The 17,001-nt window shown below is 33.8% G+C and overlaps 1 protein-coding gene across 1 annotated transcript in view; it reads right to left on the reverse strand.

Annotated features, from left to right (window-relative positions):
• Positions 1-3,937: 3,937 nt before the first annotated feature.
• Positions 3,938-17,001, reverse strand: part of LOC115447964 (peroxidasin) — a 39,509-nt gene continuing 26,445 nt past the window's right edge. Inside the window, exons 3-7 of the mRNA XM_030175262.2 lie at positions 11,347-11,418; positions 9,485-9,717; positions 7,885-8,181; positions 7,528-7,800; positions 3,938-7,454 (exon numbers count right to left, since the gene is read on the reverse strand). Of these exons, the coding sequence (XP_030031122.2) occupies positions 4,603-7,454; positions 7,528-7,800; positions 7,885-8,181; positions 9,485-9,717; positions 11,347-11,418 (3,727 nt within the window). The 3' untranslated portion in view covers positions 3,938-4,602. The remainder of the gene's footprint in view (positions 7,455-7,527; positions 7,801-7,884; positions 8,182-9,484; positions 9,718-11,346; positions 11,419-17,001) is intronic.

Genomic DNA, 17,001 nt, shown 5'->3' on the forward strand with positions numbered 1-17,001 from the left:
TGTACGTACCTTATTAAATAAATAAATGGGCATGTCGGTCACATGTAAAACGATACGACCGCCCATAATAGTATAAATAAAAACATACAAAACTTTGAATTAGAAAGTACTAGATTTTGCTTTCGCCTGCGTGAAGGAGTTGTCCGGGATATTTTTTTTCCGACTTACTTGACATATATCATTATATTATGACCAAATTAGACAAAATCATTGTAAATTGTGACCTACGTGTTATTCTGAAGTAGGTGTAACCAATATTACTATAAAGTTTTATCCGTGAAAGAGGAACAAACATACATATACATCCATACATCCACCCTCACAAATTTTCGCATTTATAAGATTAGTACGATTAGTAGGACTCGACACTGCACTTTGCTCGTCATCTAGAGACGTATAAATGTTAAGTCACATAAAGCCCAGTAATTAAGTTGGCCACAGTAACGTTTAAACTTTGACATAGCAATGTAAACATGATGGTGCTTGCCGGCAGAAATAGAATAAGTGTTATCCATCACAAATGATTTGAAAAAAAAAACATATATAAAGACGATAACTCTGACACAAAAAAACTTGCAAAACAAATAAAATGTTTTCGTTAGCTCATTAATTTCTTTATAATAATAATATCAGCCCTGTATTATATACTTGCCCACTGCTGAGCACGGGTCTCCTCTACTACTGAAAGGGATTAGGCCTTAGTCCACCACGCTGGCCTAGTGCGGATTGGCAGACTTCACACACCTTCGAAATTTCTATAGAGAATTTCTCAGATGTGCAGATTTCCTCACAATGTTTTCCTTCACCGTTAAAGCGTAAGCGTAAGATAAATTCACAAAGATTATAGTAATATTATTTCTAGTAATAGTATTTCTTTATAGAAATATTATTTCTAGTAATATTAATTTATTTTAATTTTAAGCGCACTCGCGTCACGTGACCGAAACCCAACTGGGCGGGAAGAAAATACTTATTTTAGCGTTTTTTTGTAATAAAGTTAGACATTTTTGTTTACTTTTTAGAGATATTTTTGAGTTAGCGGTTGTTAATTTTTTTTATTTAATTTTTCTTTCAAAGTTTTAAAATAATTTAAAATAATTAGTTTCGCCTCCATGCGGCCGCGATAATCATCTATGCAACATCATTATACTGATTAAGAGCATTCTTAAGAATCCAAGCACGCATCTGCTATAAGTTGCTGAGTGGTCGAATATCCCACGGACTATTTGATGCTGCAGAATCAGTTTATGTTGCTTTGTCTAGCAAATAACATCGAAGTAATAGCAGGTAGGTAAATCAAATTTCAAATCAATCGGACCTGAAGAAGGGTAGGAAATAAAACTGATGATCTTTAAACGCCTGAACAGATTTTCATAAATTATAGCTGAGACCCATCTTGATCTCATTAGCTTTCAAACAAAACTCAATAAAATCTGCCCATTCCTTTGAGAGCTGAAATGCTATAGAATGTGAGTATGTGTACTCACATTCAACTTTCAACATCCCTATTTTTGGGTGGGAGGTTAACAATAGTAGTTTTGCAGGTTGTTATGGAATTTAGAACTAATTTATTTTGAACAATAATATTAAAAATAAACAGTCTAAAATTACGTTAACAATTCAAAAATTCTTATTATTTATTATTCATTCTTTTGTTCCGTAAAATCAGTTCATTTAGTTTACTTCCAGAATTGCGAATGCGCGATATTATTAGTACCACGTGGCACCGATATGGATGTATTGCTTTTTAATTAATTATGTATTTTTAATGAATATTTATTAATCTATATCTTCTATACTTATAATAAATCTGTAGAGAGGTCAATTCTGTACATGAAATATATTTCCAAAATAACTATCAGGGGGTGATTAGGGATCGATACTGATGCCAAAAATGCAATTAGTACGATTTTTGTCTGTCTGTCTGTCTGTCTGTCTGTATAACCGTTATAGAAACAAAAACTACTCGACGGATTTTAACGAAACTTGGTACAATTATTTGTCATACTCCTGTGCTGGTTATAGTATACTTTTCATCACGCTACAATTAATAGGAGCAGAGCAGTGAAGGGAAATGTTGGGAAAACGGGAGAAGTTACTCCCTTTTTTAAGCTTCCGTCGGGTGTGCAACCTTAATGGTTAAAGCTACACAGAAATCATGTATGACGGAAATGTTCTCCTTAAAATTATGTAAAAAATATCCCACGACAGCATATGTCTATCTTTTATGGTTGACTCACAATAACACATGTAACTCCCGATAGCTTAGCAGTTCGGAGATTTCTCATTATATTTGTCTACTCTTACGTTTATAACACTCTCAGTCATCCCTAATTAAAAAAGTTAACATTATTAAATATTCCATAAAAAAGAATCATAGAAATACCGAAGTTATACATGAAATACGCTAATAATAAGCCATCATGCGTGAATACTGAAACATGCTATAAGGATTATTTTTGTATATATATAAGGTCGCGAACGCACAGGCAGGCGGCTTGCTTGGCACCTAGAGGCTAGCGAATCACCTAGCGAGTAGCTTCGTAAAACGAACATTCTCGAACGTTCGCGACCGGCTCCATTTTTGAAGTCCGAAATCCACGCGGGCGAAGCTGCGGGCGGAAGCTAGTTTACAATAAATTTGTAAAATACATATGTCAATATTGGGATGTTGACATTTGTCACATTACTATTAAACTTCTTATATCTTTGGCAACACTTCATCTGTCAAATTACTTCGTTAAAAACTAAACTGTATATTATAATTTATTCACTGCTGCAAAAGTTCGAGGTCGAAACGCCCAGGCATTTCACTAGAAGTTGGAAAAAAGAAATGCATTCATATTTTAAATATCAGGAAATTGTTTTCTTTGGGAAAATTTTCATAGATGCGAACTTTAAAGAGTACTACGTGTACACAGCACGTAGAAGATTTAAAAGTCATAACGACAATTTACAACGTTTAGGGTGCATTCCCACTAGGACCCTTATGAACTTTCCATTCTTGTATGCATATGTATAATATATTTTTTTACTCAATAGTTCATTAAATAACTTAATGTAGTAAGAGTAATCCGGTACTTGCAGCTAAATATGCAAAGGTTTGTGAAAATGTTGCTCACACACTACATCTGTATGCCCGAAGGAGTAGACAGAGATGCAACAATGCGAAAAGTGGGTACCGTCGTTTCGCAAGCAATTTAATGTATGTATTTTGTATACATGTTGAGTTTTCCGAACTTGGACTTACATTATAGCTATAAGTTATGATATTTAAATTAGTGCTATCGAAGTGCTAAGTCTTCTGGGAAACCTAATAAATAAAATAATGAATTTGACCGGAAAAACGCAATCACATCACTTTGCACGACCAGAGTATCGAACCCAGGGTATCACGGCGCTGTGGTACCGCGCGTGCAAGATCACTACGCCACAGACCGTGAAGATATTAGGAAGTTAGTTAAGGCCTTGTGAGGTACACGAATTTTAATAGTTTTGCCCGGCTTTGGTCGCTTAACATCACTGCTGCTGGTAATGAAATATCTGTTTTACCATTTTTACATTTACCCAAACCTTTATAATTTTTTTTTCGTATTTCCCCAAAACCTTTATGTATAATTTGGACTGGCACGCGATATACAGGTCTAATTTATTTTATTAGGGTCTTAATGTACTTTCTGTTCATGTCGGCGATAATGCATCAGGTTCTTAATGTACTCTTAGTTCATCTCGGCGATAATTAAAAACCTAAATGCAATTAGTTCACTTTAAGTTTAATTTTTCAATCTTCAAATAAAAGTTATTCATAGGGTTAATTTTAGTTGTAAATTTAATAAGGTTTTTATGTATTTAATGAGTATTTTTATTCTGTTGATTAAGAAATCATTCTTAAAATGAACTGAATAATAATATGTCGGAGAGTAAAATAAAACAATCATTATTTTTTATTTTTAATCCATAATTCTTAAGACATACGACACTACGCATCATATATTGTATACATAACTAATGGTTAATGTTTATTTAGGTGTATTTTCATATTCATAATAATACACTATCTTATGCTAAGACCAGAAAAAATGTTATATATTGTAGGTATCCATATAGCCTCTAACTTTGAAAATTTGCTCATGTAAATCGTTTTCTAAATCTACAACATCAATACATTGTTTACGTTTTTGATTATAATACTTATATTGAAATATTTATTTCAGAGTTAAATAGTTGATTATAATGTATTATGTGTTATTACCTCGTATAATTATCAAGCAGTTTATTAAAAGGATGCAATAACATAAAAAAGTGTATTTCAGAAATGGTAGGTATTGCAATGGAAAAAAAATTGAGCCGTTAGTAACTTACACTGATATTGTCTAAGACTAATTTAGTAAATACATCAAAAATAATAACAGTGCAGTTCGTATTCTTATATCAAAACTTTATAATAAGATATATCATAAAAAATAATTAGTTTAAGTCTCATTTCTTTGGACCTCATAGGAAGAATTAGCGAAAAGATAAATACATAATACTTAGTTCATATATATGAAGGGTTAAGTAACAATATATAATAAAATAATAGTATAATGTATATCGCAATGTTTAGCCCGATTTACAATTTTGTTCGAGAATGTTAATTTTTTTCTGCATCTGATCGATAGTATTCAACAGATATTTCTGTATCTTTTCCAGATTACTTAAACGATCTTCTTCGTCTGTATCAAGAGTAAATAGATAATCATTTGTTTCCCTTCGAAGACGTGGCTTTTCTTTGCTGTAACCGTCATTGTCAGCGCATGATTCGCAATCAGCCCAAAACCGTAAATCCATCGAGGGAAGGTCTTCGCAAGAAGAGAGTCCATCTTGGACTTCCGGTAATAAAAAGACATTTTCTCCAATTGTATCAATATTGTCACCATTATCGCATAAAACCCGAGCTAAGCTTGTTTCTTTTATTTGTCGCAGCTGATCCATCTTAAATACACTAGGATTTTCGTACCACAATCTATCACCATCTCGTAACCGGGTGAATTGTTCAATCAGCAAACACCTGAACAGTGGTCCTATTTTGCCGCCTTCGACTTGGTCTTCGAGGATGCCACCTACCCAAACATCGATATTGTGTACGGAACCATAAAGCTCCTTTAATTTGTCTCTGATTGTTTTATCACTTATTTCGCCAGCTAAGTCGTCAAAATCATCTACTTCAGTCATGTTACAGAATTCTCGCCATTTTGTGTAAGGTGGTATACCGTGATCGCGACCCCTCTGAATATTTATCGCAGCCAAGTCAAGAGCAACAGCGTGAGCGCTATAGAAAAGTTTTTCAGTCAGTTCGGAATTCAGATTTTGAGTTGGAGTCTTCAATTTAGCGGGTGTCGTAAACATGCCCCTTAATAAGGGATCAACTCCTCCTTCATCAACTAGCCGCCATGGTGAGAAAAAGGCATGTCGAAGGAGTAGGTGGCCTTGTGGGATTGGCTCGAAATTTTCGTCATAGCGATGCAGGACAGGGTTAATCATAGAATGTCCAAATCTCAAAGCAGCAGTGGCAAAAACATTTGAAACAGAGGGATTTATATACGAATCATATTCTTTATATTTTCCTAGTTGTTTATAACCTTCAGGCCCCAAAATGATAGGAAGCCAGTGCTCGTAAGTTATGTATTGTATTTCTGCACCTACTATTTTTCTGGCTTCTTGATATACTTTGTCGCCGTCCCAAAACGGATTTAAAGCTTTTAACTGCAAAGCAATTCGGTTATGCTCTCTCATCCAAATAGTATGCATTGCTGCTAAACCAATTTGTTCATTAGCTCTGATATCACCAGCGACAAAACAGTTTCGATTACTTTCTGCTAGGTTAAGTCTGCAATCCATGCCATTTATTCCCACTGTAGGCAGCAGAGGTTTCCTACCTGGAAATGTAGCACCCACTCGTAATAGTCCATTGTTGTTTGTTAAATCTCGTAGATCTTCAGCGACAGCTTCTTCAAAACCATAAACTTGTGATGCATCAATGAAAGAAGTTAACTGGTTAATTTGCTCTCTCGGCTGTAATGTTCCGAAAAGAACTGATGTCATACCAGATCCACAAACTGCACTTGTTCGAATAAAATCGATACACCTTCGATTAGTGACTCGCGGATCTTTCGGCGGAATATCGATAGGAAAACAAGGTGGCGCGTAGTCACAAGTTTTTTTGCAATCTACTCCATCCCATGTCTGCGAACTAACTGAAGGCAATGCGTGATCTAAGTCATGGTCTAACCATTGACCCCATTGCATAGCCATATGAGTGATTTCTACATCTTGGGATATGTCTTTAGTAGTTATAATAGATGTTGATACTAAGCGTGCCGGCGGTAAAGCAAACCCGTTATATTTTAAATCTTTATTCCATCCTACAGGTTGGCTGAAACCATTTTCGTAGATGGGATATAGAATACGTCTAAATCCAGTCAGAGAACTTCCCCAGGTGGGATGCGCGAAGTTATTGCAACTGCCGTCAACAGTACGATATTTACTGTGATAACACATATCAGAGCAATCTTTAGATTCTCTGTGGGCCACACATCCAGACAGTCTAGCGATAATGTCCAAGTGTTCGTTTGTTAGAACATTCTGATAATTAAATGGTTCTGCTGAATTAATTTTCTGGCCATTTTGGATATATTCTTTAACTTTATCCAAGGTCCTTTCGTAAATTTCGGCTGCGCGTGCAATTTCTCTCGCAGGGGCATTCGGAAATCTGGTCATTCTGTAGAGATCATGGATATCTACCTTAGAACTGTTATTTTTAAACATTTCTTCAATTGTTCGTGCAATGGCCTGATCAACGTCACGAGTAGCTTGTGTTAAAGCGATATTAACATACTCGTCTCCTGGAAGCACATGATCTTTTACTGTTAAGAAAACAGAAGTAGTGTCACGACCATATTCGTTAAAAGCTGAACATTCATACCGACCGCTGTCAGTCACTGATACGTTTCTAATAATAAGGCTTCCAATAAGTGTTATAGAAATTCTTTCGTTATCCAATATACGAGAACCATCCTTCGTCCATTCTACTGTTGCTGGAGGCTCGCTTTCTACCTCACACGGTAATTGTACAGATGTTTCTTTATAAGCGTCGGTATCTTCAGGCTTCAATACGATCTTAGGAGGAATTACCTTGATATCTTGGACTTTTAATATAGCCGAAGCTTCTATTTGCCCCTCAGTGTTTTCTGCCCTACAGTGATAAATTCCTTCGTCTTCATTCGTTACTGCGACTAGTGTCAAGTTTTGATAATCGTCATTAAATATTACATTTTCGCCTGGCGGTAAGATTAAAGTGTTTCGGAACCATTTCAGTATAGGCCTAGGAATGCCCCTAGCGGAACACATAAATTCAGCGTTATCTCCGAGAGCAACAGTTTCATTGTTCGGAACAACAATAAATGATGGAGCAGCTGAAAAAAAATGTGTTACTATTGAGATTTAAAGGACATACAAGATTATGTACTATTTAGAAATCGGACTTACCTTTCACTTCAAGTGAAACTGATGTGGCAACTTTTCCGTGCCTATTTTCAGCTTGGCATGTATATTCGCCTGCATCGTCTTCTTGAACATTCTTTATCGACAAAGTGCCATTGCGATGAATAGACATCCGTTCAGTTAATAAAATTCTTTCACCGTTAAGAAGCCACATTAGATGAGGCATTGGGAAGCCACTTGCTACACAATCGAAACTTACAAATGGTTGGTTTACTTTGGCAATCTGTCTCCTGGGCAAGAGCGTAAATTCAGGTACACCTGAAAATTATATATAAGACGTATGAATACAAATTATGAAAGATGTTAATTGTATTAACACGTCATATCCTAATAAACACTCACTACTTTCTCCTTGCGCATCACGTTGAACTATCATTTTGGCCGGTTTGGAATGTGCAGCACCAGCAGGATTTACAGCCATACATTCGAAGACTCCGACATCATTTTCATCAGGTTCATGAACCATAAGAGTTCCATTATCAAGAAGTTCATAACGGCTTCCGTCCAAAGGTACCGCAGTCGAATCACGCAACCAAATAATATCAGGTTCGGGTTCGCCACTTGCAACGCATGTGAACGTGGCATCATTTCCAAAACTTACTTGTACATCTTGTGGATCAGTTTTAATCTCGGGATGTCCTGCAAAATTTTCAATTGCCAATCAATAATCTCAATGTGCTTATAGGGGCAATGTCCTCCTTCACATTACCTATAAGCACAGGCGTAACCAGCTTCCAAGTCAGGGGGAAGAGGAGGTAAAACATAAGTCCCAATAATATTCACATTATACTAATAGCTACCTACTTATATACAAATGAATGTTCTTGTTTTGAATCTAGGTGCCACATACCGACCTTCCCGTCATTCCCCTTCAGTACACCTATGTCTAAAGGTGTGTTTTATCTATAATTCTTCAATAGCTAATCTGTCATATATACTTATAATTTGTCATAGATTTTCATCATCGCCTATATCAGGCGTAATTCGTAATCAACCTTTTTCTATACGGGCCAGAAGTCATCTTTGTTATGGTGCTTCGGGCCACGCAAATGCATATACCGACTTAAGTGTCTATAAACGTAATTAAAATTTAAGACTTATTTATTTCGTTAAAACTTTCAAATTTAACGGATTCTCTATGTTCCTATTGTATTAAGTTACAGTACAAGTGATCTTGGGAAAATTTTCTTTAGTTTTCTTGAAATTTTTGTAAACAAGTTGGCATCTTGCAAGAGCTCAGCTGACCGTATGCAAAAGCTCGTCGGGCCGATGTCTGAGTACCTATAGCAATCTAAATTACAATATTATTTTAACTCTGCTAATATAAAATCTGTTCATTACGTATAATTTAGAGTAGTTAGATTTCGTCGTACTACACTATTATACTGCATAATTTATAACAAGCTATTTTTTTAAATTTTGTATGCTTATTAAGTAATACGCAATAATATTTGATCAGTTGTGACTAAAGTAATGGAAAATTAAGTATGCGCTCATTGTAACGCGACGGAAGTTCGGCGACGTAAATCATTCATGACTCCTGGTGGCACATCACTAAGACTGATAACAAAATTAAATATATCTACTTAATTAAGTATATCTACTTAATTCATAGCTAAAAGACATAAGTAAACATTATATTTGAAGACATAGTTGCACTAAGTAAGGATTGTTCTTACTAACCCTAAAAGGTGTTAACTGTAAACCCTTAAGCAAGTTACCCATAACATGGTGTGGGACGGACATGGGTTAATATATTCCATTAATTTTGGAGTACAAAAATCATTAACTACCAACTAATGGATTACATTTGCTGTATCTATAACTATCACATTAAATTATATTACAAATCCAGTAACAATAGATCGTTGCTCACTGCTCAAATCGTGCAAGAATATCATCAAAGAGGTTATGAATGCATAAAGTACCAAAAATTACATACGACAATTAAAATCGTTTTCGCTCATGGATGCCAATGCAGTTCCAGTGACGCTGGCAGGTTGGTAGCACGTGGCGGCAACATTCATATCGCTGTGCTGGGCGAGCATCCGAACCAACCACAGCATGGAGCAATCGCAGACCAGAGCGTTGCTGTCCAGGCGTAATTTACGTAACTTCGGCATGCCGCTAAACGAGCCCTTCGGAATGCTTTTTAAATGGTTGTTATGCAAGTACCTAAAAATGTAAAAATAAAGTGTACACTTATGTATGTCATTATATAGATATTACGACGGAATACTGAATATTACCGGTAATTATATCTATGATGCAATTAGGCCGCAGCTCGCATTAAAATGGAATGACAAATTATAATTATTAGTAGCAATAACCTAGCGGGAGTTAATTAAATGTAAATGAGAGTTTCGGGTTCGATCCCAGGACACCGGACACGCATGGGTAACTTTTTCACTTAACGCTGTTTAGTTACCAATCGCTTGGTTCTGTGGCAAAGGTAAACATTACGAAGAAATCCGTAAACCTGGAGTTCTAGATAGGAATTTGAAAGGGCACTTTGCAGATCGCATTAAGCTAGCGTAGTGGACAAAATATCTAATTTTCCTGTACTAAACAGGGTCATACTCATAAATCAGGAAAACGCCATTAACCCGTTCTTTGAAATTACTACTTAATATTGATGTTATTAAAAAAAAAAAACGTAAAAAAAACTCTCGTAAAATCATTTCACAAGGACCCATTACTCGCGATACAAAATTAATAACCTCAATTTTTCCTCAATAGCATATTCTTTTGGTTTTAGGGTTATATAATCATTATGCTAATTAATCCAAACGAAACATTTTTTTTTTACGTGAATATCGACTTTCTATAACAATCTGTTTGTTAACCGGTTAACACCTGTCGAAGGGGTTTTACCCTTACCTGAAAAAATAACCTGAGTCAAAGAGCCTTTTTGGTCGCTGGTTTTCCATGCTGTTTTACCCTATGACTTATTTTAAAAACTCTATCTTGTAAACTCCTCAGAACAGAACCCCATAAAAATCTCGCTGTTATATGTATATAAACATAGATTTTATTTATCGATATCGATCAACAATCGAACATTTACTCGCTGGTTGTTACCTATAAAAGGGTCCCGCTACAACTTTGTTAGTGTTTGGTATTTGTTTGTGAGATTGTTTGTTCTAAAAATTGCGATGTTCATATTTACCATACGCTAAACTGATATTTTTTCCCTAGAATCGAAGTAGGCATTTAGATATGATGCGGAACAGACTGCACTGTTATCATTTAATAAGAGTGGAATCATTTCCCACTTTTATTAATTGCAAATTTATAGTATGTATCTAAGTACTATACAAACGGTGAGTGGGTAACGAGCAGGAATATGCAGATTTCCGAATAATGTCTTAAAAAACTATTTTGGATCTTTTTGGTAATTTTATACTACCATAATATTCCTTATTAAATTGTCTATCTAATAGTCTTGGCTGAAAATTAAATTGATGTATACTTTAGGAGGAGATAAACACAATCAACAACTTTAGTGGTATTTTCATAATAAAATGATCGAAACAATATCTACATAATAAAAAATTTGAAATAACCAACGTTTAAATAACATATTACAGAAATACGATGTTATTTTTTTTATATTAATTATAAATTTCAGCCAACTTCTAAAAATTGGTTAGCACGCCATGTTGCTACCTAATCTCTAATGAGTACTTGGTTAGTTGAAGATCATGAGAGTTCACGACTGCAATGTCGATTAAGCGGGCTTTATTTACATGTTGCCTATAATTATTATTGTGGTGGCATTAATATATTATTATAGTTACTTACAGTCTTTCGAGGCGAGGTATATTAGAGAACGTCTCCGGCTTAATATGGTGTATTTCGTTCACATGTAAATATCTGTAAAAAAAAAATTATTTACGAGAACTTTTTCTACAAAATGACACTATAATGCACATTATATAAGAATAAAATATAAATACGTATACTAAGAAAACGATAAGTATCTATTGGTAGAAATAAATCAATCGATCACCTAGAAGAACAAAAGTGGAGAAATGTGATGGATTCCTAGATCGATTCCCACAAAGTAAACGTTATTACTATTTGATTAGTAGGTTGCCTTTATTTAATATCAAGTTATTTAAAAGCTAGTTTTTCTATCAGAGATAAAAGTTAGATAAATATAAGATACCTGAAGACAAAAACTAAAACAAGGTTACTTTAAATACAACGCAAGTCAATTTTAAGTTATAGTTATGTTATTGAAATATTACTGATTCACTTTCCTATTCAGAAAGTTTGTAATGTATAATAAAGGTAACTGATAATTGAAAAGCAGACAAGTACAAGTTGGACTCGTGCGCCGAAGATTCCATACAAACTTGTAGGTACGGTATCTAAGTGCGTATATAAGTTTAAACTTGACAAACTTAACTTTGCATCCCTAGACACGGTTGTTGCATCAACCGCATATTATAAGTTTGTATTAGTAAATTTCGTTTCTTTTTGTTATTGAAGTATATATTGTCAGATTTCAGTTTTTTTCTTCAATGAGCTGTTAGGTACTTAGTGTTTCTTGTTAAATTACATGATCCTGGGTCAACATGAACCAGAGGTCACCTATGGGTTTGAACTTAAAACTTTGATTTTTTTTTTTCACCTAAAAGGGACCGTAGTCCCGAGTATTTGATATAAATTTTAAATTGATAACTCTACGCGTTTCTTACAAAAAAAAAATTTGATAGATATATCGTACTTTTGTGGTACGGAACCTTAACAATCAGCTCAAATAAAAAATAGACACGACAGAAAATAAGTATTACTTTTAAGTATTAGATGTTCCAAACTGTCCTGATTCAGGGAATAAACTGAGATAATAAGTACTACAGATTAAATGAATTAGAATCTGTGATCAAAGCAACTATAACTGAATAAGTACCTACTACTTAATAGTACCTATTTAATATGTGCACAATAAATCGAAAAAAAATTACGCCTGCTGCCACCAACTTATGCGTAACCTAAATGATATCTTGCGGCTAAAAATAAGTAGGCGCCACTATTCAAATTGCAACCGAGAACTAATAATAGGCGTATCGGTTAATTTAATATGCGAAGTCATGTGCTTTGATTTCCCCTTTGTGTAATTAATGCGAATTATTCCGCAACTGGAGTTTACAGTGAACAGTGCCTACGCTTGACAATATACCTAGCGCCCACTACCATTCGAAACTATCAAGGATATATCAAATAATGACATAAAAATATCAATTTCTAATAAAGTATTTATATACTTAATAAAAAGAAAGTCGACAAATTGTACTTTCAAAGAAACTTGTTGGAGACCGTACATAGAAAATGGACATTAATATATAAACCAATTTGAAATATAGGCACAAAATAAGTTTTCAACCTCAAATTGTGATAAAAAGCAATAAATAAGTTTTAGCACAACTTGTAGCAAGGTTAAAGGGTTACGAAATAATGACAAATCTTACTTGTTACAAACCCACATCATTCATTATATTAACAGACTATAAAACTAATTTAAACATAAGTACTTTCGTAACAAAAAGTATTGGAGGACACATTATCTAATATTTATTATAATATTAACTATAAGAGGAGTATGTACTTTACTTAAATAAAATTAAAATTTATTTATTAGAATTTTCAAATTATCCCTGAAGTAAAATTAATAGTGTCTATAACCAGGATATCGTGAAAACATAACTCGGACTGGCTACGCATATTTTAATTTTCGTCTCCAATAAAATGTTCACAAGAAATTGTGTCGTGAAGTTTTAGAGACCATGATAACTCATCGACAGTAAAATAATCGCGTACTTTTTATTTAAAGCTGTAAGAGAAACATAGAATACACATACACCAACTATTATTGTTTCGTTATTTTTGCAGTTCACAACACAACAATTATGAGCTATTTCAAAATACAAAACAAATTATAGCAATATTCGAAATAGGTGCTTAATTTAGTTCACTATTGTTGTAAAATTCTGCCACGGCGTGCGCTGCGATCGCTTTACTATACTCTCATATTGCACTTCGCACATGAGCAACTCGGCACATATGCGAGTACTGCTTTTACTACTTATTGTCATTCCTGTTTTGGGTCAGAATTTTACTATTTCTTATATTTTTTCGCATATTTTGTCGCTTCACGCGCTCGCGGTGGGCTAATAAGTATTACATGACGGTCAGCTTTGCAGGACCCTTTTTTTGCTCCTCGTCCGGAATCACCGATTTTGCTGTTTTCTACTATTTATTTTAATATGATTTCTTGCTAAGATTGCCAGATTTTTTTTCAATCTATAAGAGACAAATGCTTAAATGGGCAAAAAATACGGGATTTCTTTTTTTTTACCCGGGACAAATAAGAAACAAAATTATTTTGTGACATTTTTTTATTTTTTCCGCGGATCGAGTCAGTTTTAACATATTTTTATTCAATTTAACATATTTGTAAAAAATATAATTGTAATTAAAAACAGGTATGAACTCTCTTTTTATTAAATTTATTAAAAACCGAGTCTTATTGATATGTTTGCGAAAATGCGAACATTGCGTGTGTGAGTACTAGTCAATCATAGATCGATCGATTTACGGGACCAAAGTTCGTCCCGCCGGGACATTTTAAAATATGCCTAAATACCGCACGTCCCGGTAAATACGGGACGTCTGGCAAAGCTATTTGTTCCATATATTGTTTTACATAGCTAAAGCTGTACAGTATAACGCTACTTATGTGTGGGTTTACACACATTCCAATGTTTCCCATGTCCGTACGAAGTATGAACTGAGGTGCCATATATTGTGAAGTGAATTGTTCTTTCATTAAGGTTAATTACTTCTTTCTGCTTAGAATATTAAATAATTTGTTCCGCGACTCATGGAATTTATAGCCAAAAATTTTAGAATTTTCGTGCATATAAATGTGGCTTGAGTATTTAGGTGTTAAATGGCTTGCTTTTGTATTTGCCATAATTTTTCATTGTATTGCATCTACCAATTATTTGGTACCGACAACGCTAATGTTATTATTTTTTAAATGCTCTAAGAACAAAATAATTATCTTTATTAAATAATAACAATAGATAAAATATTCTTGCACACCACATTTTTTGTTTTGTAAAGTAAGTTAATAAAAATACCTAGTTATAAGTAAGTATATTTATATAGTAAATGCTATAAGGTGCGTTGCGATAAGACAGTCTTCAGGGTAACATCGTATAAATCGAATGACTTGCTATTGTATTATAATTGTTGACTTCTGACACCATTCTCGGCGTTGCCATTATGTAATTCCCCACGATACACTAGTTTGGCTGAGGAGAGACAATTAAGATGCGTTTACGGTCCCAACAAATTAAATACCTGTATTTTACCGTTCCCTTAAAGATCCAGTCTAGCCCATTGCATGAATTTGCTTTATTTAAATTAAGTATTGAAATAAGTAGAGTTTTTAACAGCTTTTCGAGTTATACGGTAGGTACAATTAAGTAAAAAAATCTCTAAGCTTATCGAAACACGTCTATTAACTAAGATCTGGTCTATACGGGTAAAGTTATTTGTCTTATAAGAATGGATTAAATTTATCTGATCTTAAGATTGTAAAATTATATAAGTGTTTGTCAAAGTTTATACACAAGCTGTATTCACTTCGCAATTCATTTTTTAATGTCAATTTTTTTTTTTATGTTTGTGTAAATTACTACGCAGGTCGGAATACTTGCACTTTTTACATACTTTGGAGACTCCTTAAAATGCACGGTTTTACTGCTGTGAAAGTCCTAAATTTCTCGCACATTGCTAATAATATAGTAAGTGCTATTTTAAAGCCTCTTATAATATTACCTGTTATTTTTAAAGAAATAAGAAAATGCATTAACAATGCATGCATTTAACGCCTTAAAAACGATCGATTTTACCCCAACGCATCTCTGACCATTTTTAACTCTACTTACTTTGATTGTAGCTCCTTTATCCGTGTTATCTATATGAGGCGTTTTTTTTTCGAAGAATATCCAAACTAACAGGTAACGTATAAAATCATTAATATAGATCCATAAGAATTGCTATAACACAAACGACGCTAAAGTAAAAGATCTAAAGACATAATCAAGTCGCCGTACGGCTAATTTGATGACGTCCTTAATTATTGCAAATCTTAAAATTTGTTACTTAAAGACATTTGTGGTCCTCTACGATTTAATTTTAAAATTTGTCTCTCCTTTGAAAAATTACGTTATATAATTAAAAGCGGTGTTTTGTAAGTAAAATAAAATTAGTTGACCCAAATGATTACTAAAATTTAATAGTCGATCGATAAATTATCGATTATGGGATTGCGTAACTTAGTGGGTACCTACTTCATTTTTTATCGGGTTTAAAAACGCTTTATTTTCTTTCGTGGCGCCATTTACTATTCATTACAGATAAAAGTATCTCTATGAATGGTCATGGAGCGGCAATCGGCTCCAAAAATCTTATTAAATACTTGCTGCTATTTTTGAACCATTATTTGTTGCCGTTTATACAAATATTCATACAACCATTTTATTTTATGTTTATCATCGACTCATGCTAAATAAAGATTTATGCGTACTTTATTACTCACACAAAATATAGAGTTTAATTGCATACCCGATATATTATAAACTACCGGTGGCAGCCCTACATAATAGACTTCGAGAGAGGCGTTGCTTTGTTTTCTATAAGCGTTAACGGTATAAAGGCACCTTGTCTACTATAGGTATTTGGATGGATCGTCAATGGGATGGATCAATTGTCCTTTGTTGAAAGATGTTCCCAACAATAAGAAGTTGTAAAAACCTATTCATCAATAAGATAAGTTTTTATTTGAATCTAGTTATTAAATCAGCTATTTATTTGTTCTTTCAAAGTACCTTTATTATTATATAATATATACTTTAATCGCCCCGAACATATCATATTATTACGTAAGTACCAATTAGAACAATTTGTACATTACAATATTTAGCAAATTTTATCTGAAGTAGCGGGAATATAGGTATTTATATATATTTAATTATCAGAAGCTTCTAGTGTTTGTTCTAAATTCTAGAAGATCCACATAATACTTGAAGAACATAGAGACGGTTTCCATTTTAAAATGAAGGAATAGGCATACAGGAAGGCGGGAGGTGTTTTGCTTCCAAATTCTTACTCACTACTGAAGCCAACAAGTATTTAAGTGTGTGAAGTAACACTTCTGCGAGACAGTGGTATCATCGTGCTAGAACCTGCCAGCTCCTACTGTAGACACTGTACAACTTAACAAAATAACTGGATTCTACAAAATAAAAAATAGTTGCTTAATAGTTTTAGGTCACAAAAATGTACAACACATGTTATTATAATACATTTATTTCAGTGTTTACCATAAATTTCAGGTTGGACTTTATTATTCTAGTTTTATTATTTCATACCAAACTATTG

The sequence above is a fragment of the Manduca sexta genome, chromosome 27 (genome assembly GCF_014839805.1).
Source record: "Manduca sexta isolate Smith_Timp_Sample1 chromosome 27, JHU_Msex_v1.0, whole genome shotgun sequence".
In the NCBI taxonomy this organism is placed as follows: Eukaryota; Metazoa; Arthropoda; class Insecta; order Lepidoptera; family Sphingidae; genus Manduca; species Manduca sexta.